At 39.8% G+C, this 11,823-nt stretch overlaps 1 protein-coding gene and 1 non-coding gene across 7 annotated transcripts in view; one reads left to right on the top strand and one right to left on the bottom strand.

Annotated features, from left to right (window-relative positions):
* Window positions 1-11,823, bottom strand: part of FAM120C (family with sequence similarity 120 member C) — a 133,681-nt gene that overhangs the window by 9,241 nt on the left and 112,617 nt on the right. For all 6 annotated transcript variants that reach the window (XM_060086835.1, XM_060086836.1, XM_060086840.1 and 3 more), the window contains exons 11-13: window positions 6,193-6,307; window positions 3,142-3,351; window positions 1,719-1,920 (exon numbers count right to left, since the gene is read on the bottom strand). In XM_060086835.1, coding sequence (XP_059942818.1) covers window positions 1,719-1,920; window positions 3,142-3,351; window positions 6,193-6,307 — 527 coding nt within the window. The remainder of the gene's footprint in view (window positions 1-1,718; window positions 1,921-3,141; window positions 3,352-6,192; window positions 6,308-11,823) is intronic.
* Window positions 3,398-3,504, top strand: LOC132482822 (U6 spliceosomal RNA). The gene has a single exon (XR_009530986.1). It is a non-coding gene; the product is annotated as a U6 spliceosomal RNA (small nuclear RNA).

The following is an 11,823-nucleotide window of genomic DNA, read 5'->3' as shown; positions in this document are numbered from 1 at the left end:
AGAATACAGAATTCTAGTAAACCTTTAATTTTAGTTTGTGGAAAAAACCCAAATATTAATAACTCTTCACTACCTTAGCAGGTTGTTAGCAAAGAGCCCTTCATTTATATAAAAGTGGGAGTCTAAGGAACTAGGTGACTAGCTAATCCTAAGAGGGCAAGAAAGACTTGCATTTGGGGATCCTACTGTGGCCTTTAAGGAGTCAGAAGGCTCCTCATGAACCACCAGTAACTGGAGACTAGGCATCAGTGAGAGCTGGGGCAATGGTGAGGACCTCCCAAGAACTTGGCTTTAATTAAGGCTGTCTTCTGAGACACAGTAAAGTCAACATGCAAAGAATGAGAGCAGGCATCTATAAAGACACCTTCAAAGGATGGAATGAATGGCTGGCTCCCTGGTTTGTGAGACTACTTAATCATTACTTGATTGAACAGAGCAGACATTCACACTGCTCCTCTAAGCACAGCCTTGAGCTAAACATCCATGCTGAATTTTGTGACCCTAAATTTAAGACAAATTTCAACTTCCAGCTTTATTATTTTTAAAGTGACGAGCAATACACAACAAACACTTCAACCATAGCACTCTCACCCGATCACAGAAACTTGGTATTTCATGTTAAAATGTCCCCATTAAAATACCCTGTTTCGGGCTTCCCTGGTGGCGCAGTGGTTGAGAATCTGCCTGCCAATGCAGGGGACATGGGTTTGAGCCCTGGTCTGGGAAGATCCCACATGCCATGGAGCAACTAGCCCCGTGAGCCACAGATACTGAGCCTGCGCGTCTGGAGCCTGTGCTCCGCAACGAGAGGCTGTGATAGTGACAGGCCTGCGCACCACGATGAGGAGTGGCCCCCACTTGCTGCAACTAGAGAAAGCCCTCACACAGAAACGAAGAGCCAACACAGCCATGAATAAATAAGTAAATAAATAAATTATTTTTTTTAAAAAAAGCAAAATTCCTTTAAAAAAATAAATAAAAAATAAAATACCCTGTTTCGCCAGGGGACAGGTTGTTTGAATTATCAGGGTCAGTATGTGACCTACTAAGCAGGAACATCTGTTTTACATTAAGCCACAGCTCAGATATCACCATAATGTATACATATGTGTGTGTATATACATGTGTGTGTGGATCCATGTGAGTGTGTATGTATTTGTTTTCTTCACTAAACTGCAATCCCCTGGAGGGTACAGACTATGACTTATTTCTCTCCATGCTTCTGGAACTGTGTTAGATCTACCCTCAGAGTGGAAGTGGGTACATCAAGCTATGGCTGTTTGCTGACACTGGTCATTTACTTACCTACCATTGCTCTTCCTGCAAGCTCCTGTGTACATCTGCCTATGGGGAGAGAGTGAGCTAACCAGCAACCATGAAGACCCAGTTCACATGAATTACAGTTCTCAAAAGTAATAAATTGACCAAAAAAAGTAATAAAGTGACTCTTGGTTTCTGCATCAGTTACTTCATGAGTGGTTTGGTGAGAGTCAAATCCTTAGGGATCAATCACCTCTATGGAGAGTGGTCTGGGAAGACAGTGGGCTCTCCTCACAGGCTACACCCCTCCATCTCAGTAAGCTCCTCTTCAAACCACACCATAGCACAGAAGGTAAAGATATATGTGAAACTGCTGATTCTGTAACTGGCAATAATTACTGGATGGGTTACTATGAAATAGACTGAGTTTGACAAACACCTCATTCTTAGGTACTGACCTGCAAACCCCCGGCTCCTGCCTTGAGGGGGAGGTGGCATTGGGCCCATGGCTCTGGGGTAAAGTGAAACAGGGTAGAGAGAGGGCACCATGGGAGGCACAAAAGTAGGTGATGGAAGTAGAGCAGAAGGCGGTGGATGGTTCATGTTGACTCCTTCAAGGATGCTCTGTCTCATCTTCTCCACTTTGGTTGCCAGGTCAGCCTTCAAATGAGGGATGGAATAATAATAACAGCTGCCATGTTTTGAACTTCTCCTATGTTTCAGGCACAGTATTGGGCAGTCTAGGTACAGTCTCACAAGTCTATTCCCACTAAAGGAATCGAGGCCTGGAGTTAAATGGCTCAAGGTGACATACTCAGGGAAGCCTGTCTGGCACCAAAGCCTCCACTCTTTGCATGACACCAAACTACCATCATACTAGTTCTGACTGAGGGCTTGGGAGGCACCTTGAGTAGGTCAAGGAAGACAAATATAACAAGAAGGATTTACTAATTGTCTATTACACAGCCGGCAATAGGCTAGGTTATTTTTTTAAGGGGGAGGTAACAGAATAAGGTAAAAGAGAGAACAAAACTTGACATATACAAACCCTTTTAACCTTCTCCCCCATGCCCAGGAGCAGAGACCATGACCTCTGTCCAGGATAAGTCCATACCTCTAGTCCAGAGGTCAGGAAACTTGTTCTGAAAAGGGCCAGATAGGTTTTGTAGGCCGTACTGTTTCTGTCACAACTACTTGACTCTGCTACTTTCACACTGTAGTGTGAAAGCAGTCATGGACAATATGTAAATGAATGAATGTGGCTATGCTCCAAAAAGCTTTATTGGAATAAAAATTCAAAATAAAAAAAATTTTTAATAGTTTGCTGACCCCCTGCTCTAGTCTCTCAGCTTATACCCCACAGATGGACAAAGAAGTAAGTAAGGGCTCCCTTCCCTCAACTTCTCTCATCTTTCCCAAGGTTTTACTGCAAAAAATATCCCCTGCTTTTACTCTGCCATCTACTTTACTACCCTCTTCTATTTCCAAAATAGTTACTTTATAAAAAATAACATAACTTGCAAAAATGACTTACAGTTTTTGTAAATAAGGAAAATGAAATTCTAAGAATTGGGGGAAAGGCATAGAGTATATCTGAGTATTCCATGGGGAAGAAATAACTTGGAGCAAAAAAAGGAACATGAAAACTTGAAGCTCATTAAAAAAAAAAAAAAAAAAAACGCTTCCCAACATGAGTTTGTAACATGTACATATCAGACTCTGGGCCTTTGGGATCATCCTTGACCAAGTTAGGTTAAGGTCAGACACATTCTCCCACTTCTGCTACCGCCTTCCCCAATGTCTCTGCTCATTTTCCACTTTCTGTCATTCATCCCCACAGAAGGTCAGAGACGGTCTTAGCAGCTGCCCAACATGTGGTACCTGGCCATCGCAGAGCTCAACCAGGGATACTCGCTCCCGGCCTGCTTTAATTAGCTTGCTCTGGAACAGCTTGCCATCGAAGTAAATCCAGGGGCAGCAGTGTTCCCAAGGGACTGGCTGGCCACAGGCATCATTAGCAAACAGAGCTGTGTCGACCCCACTCATGAAGAGGGCAGCTAGCTGGATCCCTCGAGCATCCAGTTTCTCAATCTGAAACAACCACAGAGGAAAAATTACCATTAAGAAATTACTGTTAGTGCTCGCTTCGGCAGCACATATACTAAAATTGGAATGATACAGAGAAAATTAGCATGGCCCCTGCGCAAGGATGACACCCAAATTCGTGAAGCATTCCATATTTTTATTTACAATAACCAGGACATGGAAACAACCTAAGTGTCCATCAACAGATGAATGGATAAAGAAGATGTGGCACATATATACAATGGAATATTACTCAGCCATAAAAAGGAATGAAATTGAGTTATTTGTAGTGAGGTGGATGGACCTAGAGTCTGTCATACAGAGTGAAGTAAGTCAGAAAGAGAAAGACAAATACCGTATGCTCACACATATATATGGAATCTGAAAATAAGTTATGAAGAACCTAGGGGCAAGACGGAAATAAAGACACAGACCTACTAGAGAATGGACTTGAGGATATGGGGAGAGGGAAGTGTAAGCTGTGACAAAGCGAGAGAGAGGCATGGACATATATGCACTACCAAACGTAAAATAGATAGCTACTGGGAAGCAGCCGCATAGCACAGGGAGATCAACTCGGTGCTTTGTGACCACCTAAAGGGGTGGGATAGGGAGGGTGCGAGGGAGGGAGACACAAGAGGGAAGAGATATGGGAACATACGTATATGTATAACTGATTCACTTTGTTATAAAGCAGAAACTAACACACCATTGTAAAGCAATTATACTCCAATAAAGGTGTTAAAAAAAAGAAATTACTGTTATTGGTTACATTTGCTTATTCCTGTTTTGCTGATTATTCCAGTTAAATTAGAACATGTTGCCTTTCAATACAGACATCTGAGTGCATAAGCAGCCTCTATCCATTTGTTTTCTTGAGATGGTTTGGATGATACTCATTCCAAAAAAAAAAAAATCAGCTTTAAAACCTTAAAAAGACACCCACTTGAGAAACCATTTTTTCTGCCTGTCAAATTAGAAAAAAATTAAAACAAAACTGAGGAACAAAAGAACACCCAATGCTGATGAGGGTATGGTGAAATAAATGGGCACACTCAAATAAAACTAATGAGTAATGTATATTACAATTAAGCAATATATATGAAGAACCTTAAAAATGTTCACATTTGTTGACTCAGAAAATCTACTTTTAGGAATCTATTCTAAGGAAGTAGAGATGTGAATAAAGCTCTATGCATAAAGATGTTAATTACAGGACTTCCCTGGTGGCACAGGGGTTAAGAATCCGCCTGCCAATGCAGGGGACACGGGTTCAAACCCAGGTCCAGGAGGCTCCCACATGCCACAGAGCAACTAAGCCCATGCGCCACAACTACTGAGCCGGCGCTCTAGAGCCCGCGAGCCACAACTACTGAGCCCATGTGCAACAACTCCCGAAGCCTGCGTGCCTAGAGCCCAAGCTCTGCAACGAGAGAAGCCACCACAATGAGGAGCACGTGCACCGTAATGAGAAGCACGCGCACCAAAAACGAAGAGTAGCCCCCGCTCGCCGCACCTAGAGAAAGCCCATGCGCAGCAACGAAGACCCAATGCAGCCAAAAAAAAAAGATGTTAATAATTACATATAATAGGTGAAAACTGGAAACCAAATGGCCAGCATTAGAATAATTAAATGATACATCCATATGATAAAATATTTAGCAAAAATTTTTAAGACATAGAAAATATGTGCTATATTAAGTTTAAGAATACAGTATATAATTACATAAATAATATTTCAACTATGTAGAAAATACATGACAAAAGGCTGGAAGAAACCATCAAAATGTTCACAGTGGTTATCTCAAGTTGGCCTGTTAGATGGCTTTACCAAGCAGTATCACATTTACTGTAAAAAGGAACCAACACTGTCTGTCTAAGACTGTTTTCATCCTTTCCTTAGTTGACCCCAGTGAAATCAAGATTTTGTAAGACTTACTAGACTTTATCTTCTAGTTTATACTAGGGCCTGAAAGGACCATGGCTACTGAAGTCAGAAGAGGAATGTCCTGCATTAGTACCTAATATTTATTGAGTACTGTGCTAGACACTGTTGTAAGTGTTTTGCATGGATTATTTTATTTAATATCTTCATAACCCTACAAGTAAGGAAACTGAAGCTACAGGGGTTAAGCAACCTTCCCAAGGACACATAGCTAGAAGGTAATGAAGCTAAGATTCAAAATCAAGGCAGCCTGGCTTCAGAGCCTGCCCTCCAACCTACTATATTCTACTGCCTTCAGTTATATGGTGGATTTACTTTCTTCTTTATGCTTTTCTAGACTTTCCTCTAACACCCAATAAGTATTATTTAAAAAGGGAGGGTAGCACAGGGAATTATACCCATTATCTTATAATAACCTACAATGGAATATAATCTGCACCCAAGTACTGAATCACTGTGCTTACACTTGAAACTAACACAATATTGTAAATCAACTATACTTCAATAAAAAAGGGAGGGTGGACATTTACTCAGAGACAAACAGGGAACACCAGGATAAGTCCCCTGTAGCATCTTTTGTAAGAGTTGGAAACCTTACTGTGGTCTATGGGCCACAACTTATTTGTCTTACACAATATCCATTTTTTCTACCCATTCTCACCTATCACTATGTGAACAGTGTTGGCTTTATTAATAGACATAAATATTTGGCTAAAGTAAATCAAACACTGTAAAGTAAATCAAAGTACCTGCAGAAAGTAAATCAGAAGTACCTGCAGAAAGTAAAGTAAATCAGAGTACCTGCAGAACTTACTCTTCTCCCCAGCTCCAGGAAAAAAAGACCTAAAATAAAGCTATGAGCTCATAAAAGAAAGAGTTTAAATGAGGATCGATCAAATCACCTTGAGTTCTTGAAGCTGATCTGGTTCATAAAGCTGAGTAGATACTGCCTGTGCAAGGAAGGTGTCTAGCTCATGGCGATGCAGGATTCGGCCACCAGGCCACTGAACCATATATCTAGAAGATAAAAGCATCATTAGGTGACAAAAGCTCATTTATTCATTTCACAAACACTTATTAAGCTAGGGTCTGGTCATGGGCCAGACCCTAGCTAGGTTCTGATAATTCCAATGAAATAACGTAGAAGAATCTCTGCCTTTGGTTACTTACAGTCTAGGTAGTAGAGGAGACAGGCACGTATGTCAACAAAGACAGGACAGTGTGTTAAGTACCAAGATAGAAGAATGCACCGGGTGCTATAGGAGCACAGAAGAGGGCCACTACTGGAAGAGTAAGGAAGGCATCCTGAAGAAAAAGTCAATAGGAGCTGTTACAAAGGGCTATAGAAATCAGTGAGACAAATGGTGGAGAAAGGATGCTCTAGACTGAGGGAACATCATGTGTAAAGGCATGGAGGTGTGGAGTTCAGTATGATATATCAGGGCCCATAGTGCTGGAGCTAAGCAGGTTTGCAGTGACAGGAGGCGAGATTAGAAAGTAGGCCAAACTATGGAAAACAGTATGGAGGTTCCTCAAAAAATTAAAACTCGAACGACCACATCATCCAGCAATTCTACCTCCTGGAATGCTATATCCGAAGGAAACAAAAACATGCACTCAAAAAGATACCTGCACCCCCATGTTCACTGCGGTATTATATAGCCAAGACATGGAAACAACCTAGGCATCCATCAATGAACAAATGGCTAAAGAAGTTGTGGTGTTTATATATACCATGGAATATTATTCAGCCATACAAAAATGAGGAAATCCTACCACTTACAACAACATGGATAGACCCTGAAGGCATTATGCTAAGCGACATAAGTCAGAGACAGAAAAATATTGTACGATCTCACTTATATGTGGAATATAATAATAAATTTTAAAAAACCCCACCAAACTCATTGAAAAGGAGATTAGATTTGTGGTTATCAGAGACAGGGGATGGGGGAGGTAGGGGAGAAGGAATTAGAAGAAGGTGGTCAAAAGGTACAAACTTCCAGTTAAAAGATAAGTACTAGGGATGTAAAGTACAACATGCTGACGATAGCTAACACTGATGCATGGTATACAGGAAAGTTATTAAGAGAGTAGAACCTAAGAGCTCTCATCATAAGGAGAAATTTTTTCTCTTTTATTTTTATTGTATCTATATGAGATGATGGATGTTAACTAAAGCTATTGTGGTAATCATTTCACAATGTATGTAAATCAAACCATCATGCTGTAGACCTTAAAATTATACAGTGATATATGTCAATTATTTTTCAATAAAACTGGAAAAAAAAAGAAAGTAGGCCAGATCGTGAAGGGTCTCAGAAACAATATTAAGAAATTTGGACCTTCACCCTGAAAATATACGAAGACAGTTAAGGATTGTCAGCAGGAGATTGGTTTGATATTGACGGGCTCAGAGGGTAAGGGACAAGAGGTATGGATACTAGTTAGGAGGCAACTGAAGCAACCTGTGGCCAAAGAGGTCTGAACAAAGGCACTGACTGAGGGCATAGAGAAGGCCAGGGGACAAAGACAAGAGTTATTAAAATGATATATTTATCATATTACTATTACTAGTATTTACATTATTATATATACTATATAAAGCATTAAATATTACATTATAACAAATGCAGAAAAGTATAAGTTACTCATAGGAATAACACTTACTACATGCCTCTTGTATTCTAGATACCTTGCCAGGAACTTTATATACATAGAATGGGGTAGCACAGAATAGAGACTTGGAATCTGACATACTTGGTTCCACTACTTTTCTATGTGACTCTGGGCAAATGCCTACACCTCTAGGGGCTTGAGTTCACTCATCTCTAAAATGGGGATAATACTATCTAAATCTCAAAGGTTGTAATAAGTAAAGGAGAAAATGAATGTAAAAGCACTCAGCATATGGCACAGCAGAACTCTTGGTTACTATTTGTAACTAATTCAATCATGGTATAATCCTTCTTTTACTATTTGGTGAAGCCTCCCATATCTTATATTAAATTCTCACATATACAAGAATCTGTTTCTACCCTATTTATTCTGTGTTTTATTTCTCATGCCAGTACCATACTGACTTAAATTTTAAATATGCTTTAATATTTAGTGGTCTCTACTTTTACTCCATGTCTTTCCTCCATGTCTTTGAATTTTAAGCAACATTTATTTTATTCTGATTACAAAAGTTCAAGTTCATTCTCATTCAGAAAACATTTAAAAAGCCAAAAAAGTATGAAGAAAATGAAAAGTAAAAACGGAAATAATTTGTAATCTTACCATTTAGGTATAACCACTGTTAAGTTCACGATTTTGGCTTCTTTCTTCCTAGCATCTCAAATCTCAATTTTTTCTCTCTCTTTCACACTATATATAGAATATTATATCTTGCTTTTTTCACTCAACATAATACTATAAGAACCTTTCATTCATTAAATACTTTTCAAAAACATGATTTTAAATGACTGTATGTTCCTCGTATGTTTATCAATTTACTTAAATATCCTATAATATTGGACACTTATACCGTTCATTCTTTTTCTTTTATTATAAAAAATACTAAAAAGATATTCACATATATAAATCTCCCTGTATCTCTGATTATTCATTCCCTTGAGATAGATTTCTAGAAGTGGAATTATTATGTCAAAGGTTATGTCCATTTTAAAGGTCCTCAATACATATTGCAAAACTGTTTTCCAGGGCTTCCCTAGTGGCACAGTGGTTAAGAATCCGCCTGCCAATGCAGGAGACATGGGTTTGAGCCCAGGCCCAGGAAGATCCCACATGCCATGGAACACCTAAGTCTGGGCGCCACAACTACTGAGCCTGCACTCTAGAGCCCGCGTGGCACAACTACTGAGCCCGTGTGGCACAACTACTGAAGCCTGCGTGCCTAGAGCCCGTGCTCTGCAACAAGAGAAGCCACTGCAATAAGAAGCCCGTGCACCACAACAAAGGGTAGCCCCCGCTCGCCACAACTAGAGAAAGCCAGCACACAGCAATCAAGACCCAACACAGCCAAAAATAAAAACAAGTTAATTAATTAAAAAAAATTGTTTTCCAGACCCATTTGTCCTATCTCCCAGTAGTGTGTCAGCATGAATTATCATTAATCTTTGATGTTTTTATGGGCAAAAAAGTCTCTTGCTATTTAAATTTCTGTCTCTTTGATTGCTAATGATGAGGTTGCATATTTTTCCTAAACATGTATTTACTTCTATGGCTGGTCTATGTCTATCATAGACATGTCAGTGAATTTGCTTGTTCTGTCTATTGCTCTGTTTCAGATAATCTAAAGCCTTATCTTTATAATAGTGACAGCTATTTGGACACACAGTGGACAGCTGATCCAAGTCAAATCAATCCATGGCTTGCCAGAGTCCTGAGAATTTGAGCTAAGAGGTTCAGAGGCTGATGAAACAGACAAGCAGAAAGAAGAGCTACACAGGTCCATGAGAGAGTGGGCAGTCTCTGTTCCTGCCTTTCCAGTACTATTCCCTGTGTACACCACTTTTCTGGTCCTTAGATGACTATGAGACTACCTGTTATATCTTTACAATAAGCTAGAGTGGCTTTTCTTTCTTGTAAACAAATGAATCTGAAGAGTGTCATTTACCCATTTTTGTTTGGGGATGCTAGTATTTAAAAAGCTTTTATATATTGAGAATACTGACACACTGTCTGTTATAACTGTAGCAAATATTTTCCCCATTTGTCATTTGTCTTTTAATTTTATGTATTTTGGCATATAGATATAGTCATAGTTATTGATCTTTTTATATCTTTCCTTTTTGTGGGGAGGGTCTCAAGTCTTTATTTTTTTCTTTAACACTACTTCATTTTTTCAAAATAATCCTTTTATTTTTCAGTAATTTTACATATACAGAAACTTACCTAAAAATGCTTTATTGAGGCATAATTTACACACCATACAATTCATCCATTGTAAGTGTAGAATTTAATGATTTTTAGTAAACTTACAGAGTTGGGCAACTATCACCACAGTTGAGTTTTAGAACATTTGCATTGCCCCCAAAAGATCCCTCAGGCCCATGCACAGTCACTCCCCATTCCTACCCCTGGGCAATCACTTTCTATCAACTTTACTATCTCTAACAACTTTCTATCTCTACAGATTTGCCTTTCTGGACATTTCATATAAATGGAATAATATAATATGTGGCCTTTTGTGTCTGGCTTCTTTCCTTAACATAGTTTTTGTTTAAATTAAACTTTTAATTTTGATATTATTGTAGATTCACGTGCAGTTGTAAGGAAGAAAAATGAGGGATCCCTTGAACACTTTACCCAGTTCTCCTAATGGTAATATCTTATAAAACGGTTTGAACTCGGGCAAGTCACTTCACCTTTCTGAAACTTGCCTTCTTATCTGTTCAATAGGGAGAATAACAACACCTTCCTCATAGAGTGGTTATTGATGGAATTACATTTAAATTGGTGAGCACTTAATGAGAGCTATATTGAGTAGGGAACTCTCAATGAAGTGCTTCTTATTCCTTTCCCCTGTGGGATCCATAGGGTCTCAACCTTGGAAATCCTTTTATGTTAGCTTCAACTTAATCACTGTGTACTTGTTGTTTCTTGAAAATTGTTTGTAGCTTGGGCCAAGACCTTAGATTATGGTGTTTGTATAGGACTCAAATGTTCTAACCAACTCCTTTGACATTCAACCATGTTTCGGGTTTGCCAACTCTCTTTTGCAAATGAATAAACAAGCAAACAAACAAAAACTAGAAAGCAACTTTGTTGGAAAGGAGCATAAAATAAAATTTAAGGAAAAGAGTGAAGTTGGAACATGGTCTAAGGTAGTTCTGCCATATCCACTTGAACCCAGGTCAAAATGCTTGATCATTAGCTCACTTGCTCCCCCTCTCCCACAGCTCTGGCATCTTTTCCAGCTCTGGGATGATTCCCAACAGAACAAGGAGCCCTACCATTTGGAGAACATGCCCACCCCTTCTTGCTTGTCTTTTCCGTTCATTTTCTGGAAAGATTCGCTTAGCATTCTTCCCTTTAATACAGATCCCATCCTTCACCAATTGGTGTGAGAAAGGTGAGGCGTTCCATTTTCAAGGCCAGGCTCATGCAAGTGGTTGCTTCTGGCTTTTGCGAGTCCTTCAGCTGGTTTGGAGCAACAGAGAGGCTGGCTGTGTCCCCTAGGAAAGCACTGTCAAACTGTGGGCCTGGGGAAGTAACTTGAGAACAGGCAAGTGGGTAAGTACCTCAGGAGGTAATAAAGCACAGAGCCGGCCAAGGAGCAGAAACCTGGGCCCGAGAAGCTGTCCAGGGGGGTGCTTTATGAGCCTCTGAACAGCAGAGCTCTCTGGAGCACAGGAAACCATGCACCAAAAGTGCAGGAGACTTTCTAGTGGCCAAATCCAATCAGGCTCTAACTAAGGCGTTTTAGGAGGCAAAAGCCTTGGGCAGCAAATATCTCTACACAAGAAAGTGGTGAGAAGTAAGGCTTTGTCACTGAGACTCAACATCTAACCCTAAAGTCTGGTTCA

The sequence above is a fragment of the Mesoplodon densirostris genome, chromosome X, assembly GCF_025265405.1.
Source record: "Mesoplodon densirostris isolate mMesDen1 chromosome X, mMesDen1 primary haplotype, whole genome shotgun sequence".
NCBI lineage: Eukaryota > Metazoa > Chordata > Mammalia > Artiodactyla > Ziphiidae > Mesoplodon > Mesoplodon densirostris.
The sequence above is the reverse complement of the archived record's forward strand: the minus strand, read 5'-3'. Positions and strand labels throughout refer to the sequence as shown.